Source organism: Octopus bimaculoides, chromosome 21 (assembly GCF_046866305.1).
Source record: "Octopus bimaculoides isolate indiv1 chromosome 21, ASM4686630v1, whole genome shotgun sequence".
In the NCBI taxonomy this organism is placed as follows: domain Eukaryota; kingdom Metazoa; phylum Mollusca; class Cephalopoda; order Octopoda; family Octopodidae; genus Octopus; species Octopus bimaculoides.
Genome location: NC_142948.1, coordinates 36,782,314 through 36,798,966, shown reverse-complemented (window position 1 = coordinate 36,798,966; position 16,653 = coordinate 36,782,314). Strand labels below are relative to the sequence as shown.

Sequence of the window (16,653 nt, the reverse complement as noted above, 5' to 3'; positions counted from 1 at the left end):
TGCTTAAATACACAAATGCATAAATATATATGCATACAAAATCACATGCATGTAATTACACAATTATACATTGAGGAACAGACAGTACATTATATAAAGTGAAGTTGTCATAGTAACATAGAACACCCTATGATGAAGTGATTAAGAAATATCAGGTGTCAGCTTAACGAGGAATGAGAGAGAGAAAGAGGAGAGAGAGAGAGAGAGAAAGAGGGAAGTAAATGTGATTAGCTGGTGGGGTAGAGTGGGGGTGTGAGACGGGGCAGGGTGGAGTGTAAAGTGAAAATGGTGGAGATTAACCAGGAGGATATGAGGGGAGGATGAAGTCAAAAGATGGGAAGATTGAGTGTGGAAAGTTAATAGAGAGAGAGAGAGAGAATAATAGAGGAGAGGGCAGTAAAAGAGGAGGAGAGATAGGGGGGAGGGAGGGAGGGAGCAGTTTGGAGCATGTAAGTCAAAGACAAATAACAAGGGAGGGTAGAATGAGTGCAGGAAGGAGAGCAAAAGAGAGGGAGAGCAAGAGAGAGAGAGAGAGAGAGGCTGTAGGAGGAGGAGGGAAATAGAGGAATAGGAAGAGATAGTGGGGAAGAAAGGATGCAAGAGATTGGAAAGACGAGGGGTGGGGGGAAGAGTGGAATTTTTTTCTGAGAGAGAAAAATAAAAATACAGATTCAGAAAACTCAAATAAAGGTCAGAAATGGAGAGGTTATAATCAAATAATAATAATAATAATAATAATAACAATAACAATAAATAATAATAATTAAGATGAGAGATGATGATGATGATTACGAGGAAAATGGCAATATATACTGTAAGACAAACACACCTGGTCTTTTGCCCCGTTGGATAGCAATTCGGTCATGATCCATGTTTCCTGATCCCGCAACCATGATGAAATAGGGGTCTGGGACAAAGTCCCTATTTAGTGTCCTTTACGTTCTCAATGTAGGTCCCGATGTTGTGAAAGAGGTAATGTTTAAAACTTAGTGGTTGTTATAGTTGTTGTTGTGGTAGTGGTGTTGGTGGTGGCAGAGATGGTGATGATATGAAGGTGGTGGTGGTGGTGGTAGTGGCAATGGTGATTACAGTTGGTTTGAAAGAAGAAAAAGAAAAGGGAAAAGAAAACGCCAACTTTTAGGGTGGGCGACCGCTTATCCAGTTTCAATAGCAAGCATACTGGAAGATTTGAAGTTCACAAAGGAAGACATGTCCAAGTTATAGAAATAAATTATGATTTGGGTATCCAAACAGAAGAGAAAGTAAGGAAAAAAATAAATAAATATAAAACAAAGGTAAAAAAAAAAACATAAAAAAACAAAAAAAATATTTCATTTGTCTATTTTGCTTACTTTACTCACCCACCCCACCCCTTCCCCTCCATCACCCAAACCACTCTCCCTCCACAGCATCATCGGATAAATGCGGAGATAATCTGAATTGATTGTAATACGTGTGTGTGTGTGCGTGTAATTGTACATAGATATATACACATACGCATGCAGACACACAGATGTACATACATACATACATATATATATATATATATATATATATATATATATATATATATGCATACTCACAGATACAATACATACATACTCCGTTATATACATTGTGTGTGTAATTCAAGTAGGTGGCAATATACTAAGTGATGCACACAACATATATATATACATATATATGTATACACACACATATATATATATATATATATATATATATTTGTATACACACACACACACATATATATATATATAAGCAAATAACCACTTGTATACAGTGAAGCCTGGTAAAAGCTACTTTGGTCAGTGGACACATACAGAAAAAAAAAAGTCAACAAAGAGGAATAACTCAAATACACCTACAGCACAATGTTTGATCATTCAGGTAGGTTCTGAATGACAGGTGCATACAATTCTAGAAGAACTGAGATGAAATTCCTCTTGTTCACAGTCAAAGAAAGATAATGCAAACCCTTGAGCCAGTTGTTTAGAAACTCACAAGAAAAGGAAAGATGAATAATCTTGAGAGATTAAGAATCAACTGCAGAGAAAATTAAACTTTGTTGTTGAGATGTAAAAATTAGGATATCACTAACGAGGTCAAATAAGCTATTTCTTCTACTTTCTCTTGAGGTCAACTGTGCCTTGGGGAGGGGGGTCAAGAAAATAAAGGACCATTCAAGCTAAGTGGTCAATGGTATCGATTGAACCCCTTCTCTTAAAATTGTTGATCATGCGTCTAAATTTGAAACAATCATCATCATCGTCCTCAACATCAACATTGTGTTTATTATTATTATTATTATTATTATTATTATTATTATTATTATTATTATTATTATTATAGGTTAATTTATCAAAACTAGACATATTATCAATAATTTTGATAATGACCAATAGCTTATGGCTAGAAGAATAATCAAATTAGACGAAATATACTTGTCTGGTGCCAATCTCAACTTTGAACCATCTTTGGCTAATGAACTTCTTTGGCATATCAATAATATTAATGCCGATGATGATAACAACAACAACAACAACAACAATGATAATAATAATTAATAAATTAGAAATATAAAAATTACATATTCTTGGCAGAGACATTTCATAATTTCTGAAATTCATTCTTGTTAAGAAAACTAATTACACAATTTTACAAACTCCTCGTTATATTGCGAACGACACCATTCTATTGTTGAAGCCAGTAGGTGACTTGAGAGATTCTTTAGAAATGGCACTGAATAAAAAGGACGACCGATATTGGTGTCAGACAAGAAGTGAGGTGGCGCCTCACAGGATATCTCTCAGTAGACAACAATGGATATGTCTATGCAGTTGTCAACACACTCATGTACTTACACACACATGGACACACACATATACACATCCAGACAATAATAATAATAATAATAACAACAACAACATTGAAAAGCACCCAGTACACTCTGTATAAATGGTTGGCATTAGGAAGGGACCAGGCCAGAACAAACAACTGGAGCCTGGTGCAGTTCCCTGGCTTGCCAGTTCCTGACAAACCTTCCAACCCATGCCAGCATGGAAGGCAGACATTAAATGATGATGATGATGATACTCTCACACACACACACACACACACACACACACAAGTGCGTGCACACACCCACATACACAATAGGCTTTCACACAGTTTCCATTTACCAAATTCACCCACAAGGCATTTGTTGATACAGGGCTATATTAGAAGACACTTGCCCAAGGTGCCACACAGTGGGACTGAACCTGAAGCCATGGGGTTGCAAAGCGAACTTCTTAACCACACAACAACATAACTGAATAAAAACAAACAAACAAGAGCAAAAGTTTAAAAAACAGTTGTAGAATGTTGTCTGTGAGTCAAAATAGATTGGAATATGGTGGAATTAATTTGGAAAATTCTTCAGTGGTTTTTATGTTTTTGTATGTGTGTTGTTATAGGCATTGAAGGGGAGGGGCATGGAAGGTTCAGAAGGAGATAATGGAGTGAGATTCTATTGTGTGGAAGTAGGAAGTATCCCGGTGGTTGAGTCAGAACAAGAAATGGAGGGGGGGGGTAAACAAAAGCGTGTTTTTGGTTAGTTTGGGGAAAATTATTTGAGTTTGGGGGAGGGAAGAGGCCAAAGCATCAAGTAGTAGTAGTAGCAACATTAGTAGTAGTAGTAGTAGTAGTAGTAATAGTAGTAGCAGCAGCAGCAGCAATATTGGGGTTGGTGATAGTGGTAGTGGTGGTGCTAGCGATGGTAGTAGTAGTAGTAGTAGTAGCGTTGGTGGTAGTGGTGGTTGTGGTGGTCATGATAGTAGTAGTCATGGTGGTAGTAGTAATCATGGTGGTGGTGGTAGTAGTTGTGGTGGTGGTGGTGGTGGTGGTGGTGGTATTGGTGGTACAGCAATGTTAGTAGCATTGTGGTGGCAGTAGTGATGGTGGTGGTGCTAGTTATGATAGTAGTAGTCATGGTGGTGGCCATCATCATCATCATCGTGGTAGCACTACAACAACAGGAATCAATATGCTGTGTTGTTTGTTTATGTAAATTCGTCCCCTGCTGTTTCTCTGGTGGACAAAGTTAAACCAAACCGTTATTTCTTTCGATAAAAACAAAAATCTGAGTTTATTCCAACAAAGAAATTGACCTTCTTTTCTTGAGAAGTGATGAGAAAAATACATGGTTCTTCTTGCTTCTGCTTCAGCTGTAGATTTGACTGCTATTTCTAGCAGATCAAGTAGCCATGCAGAGGTTCCCACAGAGGCTTGAACAACATTATGTTAACAGTCACTGGTGGATATTATATAGCATGTGTAGTGGTGGTTGTATATGTGATGGTTTATGTAGTAGCATCTTCATTTTCCTTCATAAGCCTTCCTATGAAGTGTAGGCCATCAACAACAGTCCCCTACTGTTTGCGTCTCAGGGTCATCTTCACTGTTTCTCTCTAATTGGATCCCAAATTTTTTTAGCTCTACCTCAGTATCCTACCTCTAACTATTTTTAGGGAGTTCTCCCCTCTTCCACCTCCCTTATGGGTTACAGATCAGAGCCTAATATGTAATCCAGGAAACCAGTTTCCTTCCTTTTGGAATTTGTGGCCCTGCATCAAACTTTTCCCTGAAGGACAGCCTCCCATCTCCCAGGTATTTGTTGGTTTTTCAGTTGTCATCAATGATTCTTCAACTTTGCTTTATTTGTTTTCTATATAAAGGTGATGGCCCTGCACAAACCCATTTTTACCTCTGGGAAGACATAGCCAGATTAGTCAAGCCCAGGGGTTCTCAACCATTTTTTCATTTATGGACCCCTTTGATTGCAATCTTATTCTGATGGACCCCCCCACCCCCGTAGCCATTTGATGTTTAAAAACTAGTTTTATCAAAATTCCTCTTTTGCTTTTCACACACATCATCAGCTTGTGTAGGTTGACCTACATAAATGACTGAAACAAGTAAAGATGAAGGATCTGTAATCAACATTTCTAGATTTGCACATCCTCATCATCAGGACTGGCTTCAGTATTGCCTCTTATATAACAGTGGTGCCACATAAAAGCCAGTGCCATGTAAATATCACCCATGCTGGTGCCACGTAAAAAGCACCCAGCACATGTGTAAAGTGGCAGGCATTAGGAAATGCATCCAGCCATAGAAACCCTGCCAAAACAGACAACTGGAGCCTGCTGCAGCCCTCCAGCTCACCACCTCCTGTCAAACTGTCCAACCCATGCCAGCATGGAAAACAGACACTAAATGATGATAATGATGATGGTGCATATTTTAGCAACAAAGATATTTTAGCCGTCAGCAGTTATGTGTTAATTTGCTTCAATTAATAGTGAAATTTATGTAAGTAGGTGACTTCATTGTGGTCATATCAGATGACAGCTAACTTCAATATGGCCTTGCTAAGTGGTATTTATGTTCAATATTGCCATCGAAGATGGCAGCTAATTTTAATTTGGCCTTTTCAGGTAAAGGCCAAACATTAATGAGGTTTTGTCGAATGGCAGCTGACTTTCATTTAGCCTCATCAGGTAGTAATTAACTTCAATGTGGCCTTGTTAAATCATGACTGACTTCAATGTGGCCATGTCAGATGGCAAATTAACTTCAAAGGAGCCTTGTCAGATGGCAAGTCAACTTCAATGTGGCCGACTTCAACATGGCTATCTGAGATGGAAATTAATTTCAATGTGGCCTTGTCAGATAGAAATTGACTTCAATACAGCCTTATGAGAAGATGGCCAGCCGCAAGAATTGTTCATATGCCAGGAAAAAAAGTTAGCGGTATTTGAAACCAATATAGCTTAGTGAGGTTAAAGTTAACTCCAACATGATCATCTGAGGTTCCCCATCATTGGTCAACCCACTAAAAAATATGTGGCCTGGTGTGGGCAGAGGGGGAGGAACGGGAAGAGTGGGAGACTAAATGCTTTGTGCAATTTGGTTCCGTCTCTTGAAAATCTAACATCAAATCCTGACTAGAAGATCAATTTTGCTTTCCCTCTCTCAGAGAGCAATAAAATAGGCACCTGTAATATACTGAGGTCAAACCAGTTCAATCTCCTCCTGCAGCCTTGTGTCAATATAAGAAACAATGAAGATTATTGATTAAAGATTATTCATTAAAGATTCATTAAGCTGCCTTTATTTGGCACTGGGTGTTGGTTGTCTTGACCGTGGCATGGTGAGAGGCATTTAGTCTTTGTTATAACCACCTCCACCTCCATCATCATCATCATCATTATATTCACCACCATCACCACTGCTACTAACACTACCACCACCATCATCATCATAACTACCATCACCATCATCATCAACATCACCATAACCACCATCATCAACACCACAATCACCACTGCCACTATCACACAACTATCACCTCAACACCATCACAGCCATCACCACTACCATCACCATCATTACTTACAATTGCCACCACTACCACCATCACTACCAACAATCATCACTAGCACCACCACCACCACCACCACCACCACCACCACCACCACCACCACCACCACTACCATCACTACCAACACCATCACCATCAACAAAGTCAAGGTACATGAAATATTGCTCCCTCCCCCAAACTCCAATTTCTTTTTCCACACTAACCCCCGTAGCATTCAGATTTCTCTGTCAGATGTAATACTTCTTTATTCGGATTGTTTTGAATCAATCAAGCTGTAATCTTGTAGCTTTGAGATTCCAATGATGGGATTGTTTATATTTAGATTTTCTGGATGCCCTTCCTGTCACCAATCTTTAACCGCTTCCAAGTACGGTTATCTATTGAAAAAAAAAGCATTTGGCCAAATTTGGACATACGTCAGTTTGATTTAATAGCAATGATATATATATATATATATATATATATATATATATATATATATATACACACAAACATAAGTATATACATATATCATCACCATCATAATCATTTAATGACTCTTTTCCATGCTAGCATGGGTTGGATGGTTTGACAGGAGCTGGTATACCAGAGAACTGCACCAGGCTCCAATTGTCTGTTTTGGCATGGTTTCTATGGCTGGATGCCCTTCCTAATGCCAACCACTTTACACAGTGTACTGGGTGCTTTTTACAAGGCACTAGGTATATATGTAACATCAACATAACAAAAATACAGCCATTACAAAAACTAAGTCTCTATAATCTGTGAAACAAGTACAGGGTATATATTTGAGATGTGTGTATATTTGAGACGTGTGTGTATATTTGTGATGCCAAAAAACAAAAAAAACTAAAGGAAAAGGAACTCTAATAATACCAAACCTCCCGAAAGTAGAGGGAGAGAAAGTGAGAGAAAGAGGTGGGGTTAAATGAAGATGGTCACCTCCCAACTTACCCCCTTCTTATATCGAGACTGAGAACACCGCTTAAATAATCCACTTTACCCAGTATTACATAAAAACTGGATAATATGCGTACATATGTACACACACACACACACACATGCGTGTATATACACATGCACAGACATATATATATATATATAAATGTTTATGTTTGAATGTGTGTGTGTGTGTGTATGTGTAACACAGTTAGTGATTAATGGTGGAATAGAGACTTGTCCTAATTCATTCCTATCAATATTTAATGTGTGTGTGTGAACATATGTACGCATATATACAGGCATGTATACACACACATATGCACATACATGTATATATACGTCCGTACACACATAGTTGAGTGTGCGTGTGTAACAACCACAACTACTGCCACAGCTACGAGCAACAAACAAAATCAATCAAAGTCCATAAATCATGAACACCCAAGTTCAAAAGAGAGAGACGGTGTGAGTGAGGGAGAGAGAAAGAGAGAGAGGGGGGGAAAGAGGGAGAGAGAGGGGATAGAGAGGGAGAGAGAGAGAGAAAGAGAGAGAGAGATCTGTAAAGAGCATCCGTTTGAGGTGTAAAGCTGTTAAAAAAACATAACCCAGCCCTTCCAAAAGACAATGTCTTAGTTTAATGCGATGTTCTTACATAAAAAAAACAAAAAAAACATAAAATAAGCCACAACAAAAAAATGCAAAAACAAAATTGCAAAAATTGCATAAAAAGGCAAAAAAAATCTATTAAAAATTGATGCAAAAAACCAAAAACAAAATAATAATAAAAAAAAAAGATAAAGCAATCCTCCCCGCTTTAGTTGAGGTGTGATGTCGGAGTTAATCCTCCGAGCGGCTTAATCGTTCATCTCACTTCATCTGATCAAGGTCAGATGGGCTGCGAGCTACACGGTTAATATCATCATCACTGATGAGGCCAGTAATTATACAGAACGTTTGCACGACAGACGAGGTGTATTTTCGTTAACACTTGCAGTCTGTTTGTTATGTTGCTCAACGTTTCGAGTTCAATTCTCATTAATGTCGACTTTGAACATCTGATTTTTTTTTTTTTTCTTTTTGAAGTTGGGAAAATTTGGAGGGATATGGCATAACTACAAGAGTGTGTACCCCCACTCCTGCCACCGACTTTGTTTCCTCATAACTTTCTGAAAATTTCTTTTAATTAAAATAAATTACATTTATAAAGGGCACAGATACAAACAATGCAATAGGCAAACTCACACACACACACACACACACACACACACACACACACACACACACACACATACACACACACATAAACCACACATACAAAACACATAAACACATGCAAAACACACACATACACAGATACAGATGCAAACGCATGGGCAGATAAGGATACACACAATAGAAAGACAGAATGAACTAAACAGAAAAGGAGGAGACACATGGAATGGAGAGTCACTGAAGAGGTCACAGGGTGTGTAATGAAAGATTTCAGATGAAGGACACTAGAATAGAATAATAATAAAACAAAGAATGAATGTATAGTTCTTGTGGTTATTTGTCTGGAAAAAATGAAAAATATTCATCCTGAAATATAACAATTAAAAAATATTCATTTAACAAAATTCCAAAGGAAAGCAATAAAACAGTCTCCAAAAATAATTATTTTGTTTTTCAGCATAACTGTAATCTACATCATTAAAAAATACGAACACTTCAGAGTGTTTGGGTGTCAATCTGAAGACATGTACCGAGAGTGATAAAAATCAAACATTCAGTCAACATCATGGTGTTTGGAGTGATCACTAGTGATGGCAACGTTATGCCTCCATTCATCTTCCCACACGGCCTCAGACTCAACACGGAGGCCTAACATCAAGTGCCTGGAGGAGGTAGTGCTGCCCTAGGTCAAAAGGGTGGCTGCTGGAAGGCCCTGTGTCTGGCAACAGGACTCTGCACCATGTCACACAAGCAGGAGGACCCAGCCATGGCTGTCAGGCAATTTCTGTGACCACATCACCTCTAACATCTGGCCACCTAACTCCCCAGACTGCAACCTCCTTGATTATTATGCATGGGGCACAGTTGAGCAAGAGACCAACAAAACTCCTTGTAACACTAAAGGTGAAATGAAGGCAAGGATTATGGCAGCATTCACCAACTTAAACAAGGAGACTGTCCAGATGAGTGCAGGAGATTCCAAAGTGGTCTGGAGCCTGTGGTTGAAGTCAATGAGGACTTTATTGAATAAATTTACTCTTTAGTGTTTCAAGATATTTTTATGTAATTTTGGTAAATATATTTGTTAAAATGAGATGTCAGTGTCATTTTCATTTTTGCTTAATTTAGATGACAATATATTCAATGCACCACACATATGTATATATATATATATATATATATATATATATATATATATACATATATATACACATATATATACATATATATACACATATATATACATATATACACACATATATATATATATATATACATATATACACACATATATATATATATATATACATATATGTCTTGCAAACAAGTAAAAGAATAAAAGTGTATATATATACATGAACATATATATAAATATATTTAAATATATATACATATATATACACACACACATATATACATATATATATACACACATACATATATACACACATACATACACACACACACACACACACACACAAACCTAAAAGTGCATATAAATGTAACACACTTAAAAGTACATACACACACACATACATACACGCAACCAAGACATATGAATACATTTGTAATCACAAAGACACTTTTTCACACACACACACACACAGCATCACACATACACAAACACATTAAACACACAACAAGATCATACACGAAATACTTACACATAACCATAATCATAAATGCTCTCACACACACACACATATATAACCAATTACAAATATTCACAGTAACACACACACACATGCAAGCACACACACACACACACACATACAAATCCACTGAAACAGGTACAGGATCACACACACACGCACACTGAAAAGTACTGATATATATAATGTGCTTATATATATATTTATATATATCCGCATACATATGTATGTACATTTGTTTATATATATTCATATATGTATATATTCATGTGTATGTATGCAAGAGTGTGTGTGTGTGTGTGTGTGCATGCGTGAGAGACCCAAGCCACAATATATAATCTTAATCTTCTTGATCTCGGCTTATAATAATTCCTTTCATTGTTCTCTTTCTTGTTATACTGTATAGCATATCAAATTATATCATGTTATACGATATTGTACTGCATTGTATCATGTTATGCCATACTGTACTATGCTACATCATATCGCATATCATACCCTGTCACGCTCTGTCAGCTTTTATACCATACTACGCTATGTTATATCTTGTACATCACTTTATGCTATACCATGTATTATACACTGTTTTATGTTATACCTTATGATAAAGCACATACTGTGTTATATCTTCCATCATGTGCTACTGCATTGTATTATACCATGTGTTATAACATAGTGTACTGCGTTATACATCACCTATTATAATACACTGCAATATGTCATAATATGTTAAACCATACATTGTTGTGTTATATCATGCTATATCATACTATTCTGTGTTATATCCTCTGTTATACCATACTGTGCAGGCATTACAACATATGTTATACTGTATTGCACTGCCTTTTATGTTATACCATACAGTACTGTATTATATCTTATTGTATTATATCATGTTATACCATGCTGTACTGTTATTATGTTGTATCATCTGTTACACCATACTATACTGTGTTATATCACATTATACCATACTGTACTGTGTTATATTATACATTGTTTACTGTCATACATTAAGCTACTGTACTGTGTTATATCATCTGTTATAGCATACTTTATGGTATATCATGATATACTATATATGCTATGTTATATCCTCTTTTATGCCATACTGTGATGTTTAAATTATTTGTTATACTGAGCTGTATTATATCATATTCTATATGATAATGTATTTTATATCCAATATAACCATCCACACTCACCCAAATTTCAGGCCTTCTGCTTATAATAGAAAGAATTATCAATATTATTATTATTATTATTAATACTAAGATAGCAAGCTGGCAGAGCAGTATTTCGCCTGCTGCCATGATCTGAGTTCAAATTCCACCAAGGCCGAGTGCCTATAGTAGAAAGGATTATTTTTATTATTATTATTATTATTATTATTATTAACTGTAGTAGTAGTAGTAGCAGCATTTTACACACAGACTGTGCCATTGGATTCAATTGTACCACCTTACTAACAATACCTATAAAATATTGTCTCTTTTCGGTTCTCCTTTTAATTTTTTTTTTTATAAATATTACTGTAGATTGTCATTTGTAACTGATAAATGGATGGAGAGGCTAACAGTGGGATAGAGAAATAAACTGACATATACGTATATATAGAGAGAGAGGGGGGAAGAGTGGAGAGAAAGAGGGACAGAGAAAAACAGTTAAGTAGAGAGCAATAGAAGAAGAGATAAACGAAGTGGGTGATCGACTCTGCCATAGCGAAATGGGACTTGTCAAAGGGAAATAACTCTCAAATCTTCTTGCATCAACAGACGTGAACATTTTTTAAAGTTCTTAATTAAATATTAATTATTATCATTTAAGGCAGCAAGCTGTTAGAATCATTACTACAACGGACAAAATGCTTAGCAGTAGTTCATCTCTCTTTATGTTCTGAGTTCAAATTACCCTGAGGTCGACTTTACCTTTCATCCTTTCGGGGTTGACAAATTAATTGCCAGTGAAAGACTGGGGTCGATATAATTAAGTAATACCCTCCCCACAAATTTCAGGCCTTGTGCCTTGAGTAGAAAGGATTATTATTATTATTATTATTATTATTATTATCTCTTTATTACAGGTTTTGTTGGAGCTCCTGGAGTCTTGCATGTATAGCGTGCTTGCTACCTGCAGCCTACGGTACCAAGACATTCGCTCTTTTCAGCTATCTAATACTTACCTGATAATTCTGACCATGCCAAGGAGGCAAACCTTTTGTAACAGTTCTACCGGGAACTCTATTGCGATTTCCTTTATATTCCTCTTGGCGTCTTCTGATTCTGTCCCCAAAGACCCAACAATAATTGGCACTGTCTTCACTTTCTTCATTTTCCATAGCTGGGCTATTTCGTACTTCAGAGGATTGTATCTATCTATCTTTTCACCTTCCCTTTTTGCCTTATTATTATTATTATTATTATTATTATTATTATTATTATTATTATAATTAAGGCAGTGGGCTGGCAAAATCGTTAGCACTCCAGGCAAAATACTTAGTGGCACTTCATCCGTCTTAATGTTCTGAGTTCAAATTCCACCAAAGTCGACTTTTCCTTTCATCCTTTCGGGGTCAATAAAATACATACCAGTTGAATGCTGGGGTCGATGTCATCAACTTACAGACCTCCCCAAAATTGCTGGCCTTGTGCCAAAATTTGAAACCGTTATTGTCTTTGTATTGTCCCCCTCATCCTTCGCCCTTGGGGCAAATAAATGACATCATTATTATCATCTCTTTTACTCCCTCTTTTATTTATTTCAGTCATTTGACTGCGGCCATGCTGGAGCACCGCCTTTAGTCGGACAAATTGACCCCAGGACCTATTCTTTGTAAGCCTAGTAGTACTTATTCTATCGGTCGATAAATTAAGTGCCAGTGAAACACTGGGGTCGATGTGATCAACAAGTTCCCTCTCCCCAAATTACAGGCCTTGTGCCTATAATAGAAAGGATTATTATTATCATTGGATAGAATAGTTACAGCATCGGAAAGAATGCTTTGCGCTATTTATCCTGACTCTCTCTTTGCTTTGGGTTCAAATCCTGTCACAGTCAAATAAACCTTTCATCCCTCCATGGGAGATAAAATGCAAAACCAATCAAATACTTGAGTCGATGTAATAAAATTCACCCCACTTCCCGTGAAAATGCTGGACACAAAGACTCCTTTGTTTCACCTGTCCATGAAATCTTGCTTTTGACAGGTGAGAAACATCCAAACAACCGGAATCGTCTGCAGTTCTTCATCTTGTCTGCAAAGTCAGCCTGGAGAGATAACCAGTCTTTTAATCCTATCTCGTGAAGGCAATCTTTATTGACTCAACAGGTGAAGGAGATATTCTTCAGATATAAAGACTTAATAAAAGTCAAGATAATAATAATAATGATGATGACAATGATGATGATGATGGATGCTGGAAATCAATAAATTTCTCATTTCATTACTTCCTTCCATGCCTCCTCTCATCAACAGCATCTTTTTTAGTGTCTAGACTGAACTATGGAGCTTATTTTATCTTAACAAAGATATAACAGGAATGGTGGAAAATTTCTTTCCATGTTGACTTTACAACTCGAAAATGCTTACAAAAGTCAAGAATTCTGAGATTCTGAGATGTTGATGTTATAATCATTGTCACTGTTGCTGTTATTGTCCTTCTTTACCATCTTTTCCTTCTTCTTCTTCTTCTTATTATTATTATTATTATTATCTGTTTCTCTTTACAATGAAAATCAATAGTAAAAAAAGTATTGTTTAAAGTTTATCTGGTATTGAGTGATATCCAAATATATTTTGAATTTAAAGCCATCATGCTATCTCTCTCTCTTTCTCTCTTACATATATGAGTGCGTCATGATGGCCAGGTCACAGCCTTCATGTGATGTCCAGAGATACACACACACACACACACACACACACACACATACACACACACATGTGATGGGCTTCTTTCAGTTTCTGTCAACCAAATGCACTCACAAGGCTTTGGTTGGCCTGAAGCTAAAGTAGAAGACACTTACCCAAAGTGCCACACGGTGGGACTGAACCTGGAACCTTGTGACTGGGAATCAAACTTCTTACCACACAGCCACACGTTTGCCTACATATCGGTGTGTTTATATATGTGGGTATGAGTGTCTGTGTATGCATGTCTGTGTATTTGTGTCGAAGTGTTCACGTGTATGTGTGTGTGTGTGTGTGTGTGTGTGTTCATGTATACAAGTGTGTTATTTGAATTTAAAGCCTCGTGTCACCCCTTGCTGCTCTCTATGACACCCCAGCTGGACCACACTACCACAACACAACATTTTAACACCCTTTTACTTGCACAAAATTACAATACACTACCACCAGAATACCACAACACAAAAACCACACTATATCACAGCACACTGCACTACATCATTAACACAGCTCTGCACCACAACACTGGCCACTTTGAAATACAGATACAACTCATTTTTGCCAGTTGAGTGGACTGGAGCAATGTGAAATAAAGTGTCTTGCTCAAGGACACAATGCATCGCCTGGAAACTCACAACCTAGCCACTAACAAAATACCACCAGTATACTACGACCACAACATCACAACACCAGCTCATTATACCACCACTTCATACTGCGTTAATACAATACAACCAAACAACACTAATTCACCAAACACCACTGCCGCTACTACCACTACAACCGTAACCCTAACACCGAAGCATCACCATGTTATACTAATGCACTACTGCAACACCATCACTGTACTACAATAACATGCTATGACCATACGACCAGCATGCTTATTCACTGCCATACCACTACTGTATGACAATGCTATACTGTAACCCCAATATCACACAAGACCACTCCACTACCACCTCCACACCACCATCAATGTTTACCCAACAACACCAACTCGACTGCGTAATATAATAAACAGACACAGCTGTAGTGAAATTCTCCACATTACAGCATTAATATTGCATCACCAATATCATCGATGCCACCATCACCAGCACCATCATCGTCGTCATCATCATCACCACCATCACCATTGTCATCATTAGCAGCAGCATTAGTAGAAACAGCAATGCCATTGCTACCATCATCACCGCCTCTATCACCATTATTGTCATCATCATCATCACCACCACCACTTTCACCAACACCAGGACCATCATCAGCATCACCATCACTACAACCAGCATCATCATCCTAATCACAACCACCATTATCACCATCATCACCACCACCACCATCATCATCGTTATCATCATCATCACCACCACTGCTGTCAGCATCACCACCGCTAGCACCAGCTTCAGCCACACCACTGTATCATGAATATGAAGGCTACCACTGTCATCACTACTATCACATCATCGTTGTCATCGTCATCATCATCACCACCTCCATCAACATCCATCATCATAACCAGATCACCATCATCATCATAGCCACCATCACCCATACAACACCACATCTTCAATAGCATTGCCACCACCAACATCATCACAACCATCACCAAACATCACCATCATTGTTGCTCTCCCCCCCCCCACTACGACCCATCGCCACCACCAAATTATCACAGCCACATCATCAATACCAAGTTCACCGACATCAACACTGCAACCCCAAACACGATCATCTCTGCCCCCACCACACCAAAACATCACTGCAATCATCATCACCATCAACACCACCATCATTTGCACCAACATACCAATGCCATCATCATCATCATCATCATCATCAGTAGTGCTAATAACAGAACATATTTGTTATTGATAAAGATTGTTGCAATAAATTGGGAAAAAGACAATCTGTATTGTGTAACGAACCTATTAATTGCTAAAGTAAAATGGATATTAGATATTACACATACACACACATATATATATATATATACGTATACATATATATATATTTACGCACATGCATACACACAAAATCAATTTACAAGTGTTCAGAATAAGGTGTACAGTCTGAAGAGAACTTCTTGCAATCCTCCTACCAGTCATGGAGACCTTGAAAAGGGTCACAAACGCTTTCCTTTGTTTTCTTAGTCACCAAAATATCTTTTCAGTTTTAAAAAGTCTGAAGCAGAAAAAAAAAAAAAAAAAAAAAAAGGTCTATGACTGATCAGATTTGAACCGTGCAGTTGCTGTTTGCATGGTGATTGTATAACTGACTAGCCCCCCACACACACACACACACTCACTCTCTCTCTCTCTCTATCTGTCTATCTATCTCTGATATTGAGTTCTTGAATCTGTTTCCTGCTATTTTCTCTTTCAGACTGTTAACTAAAGCCTTGCAAGATTTCAATCAAGAAGCAATGTTTTTGTTTGTTTTCTCTTTTTGCTGTTGATAACATCTTTTCATTGATGTATTACCAACAAAAGCTCTAAACACAGATAGACATA

At 37.4% G+C, this 16,653-nt stretch overlaps 1 protein-coding gene across 9 annotated transcripts in view; it reads right to left on the bottom strand.

Moving 5' to 3' along the window:
- Nucleotides 1-16,653, bottom strand: part of LOC106873084 (myosin-IIIb) — a 221,564-nt gene that overhangs the window by 125,747 nt on the left and 79,164 nt on the right. The window contains exon 1 of one of the 9 annotated variants that reach the window (XM_089339135.1): nucleotides 830-1,010. The exons of the other annotated variants lie outside the window; for them this stretch is intronic. Coding sequence (XP_089195261.1) covers nucleotides 830-893 — 64 coding nt within the window. The 5' untranslated portion in view covers nucleotides 894-1,010. Of the gene's footprint in view, nucleotides 1-829; nucleotides 1,011-16,653 lie in introns of those variants that run through there. 9 annotated transcript variants of the gene reach the window in all.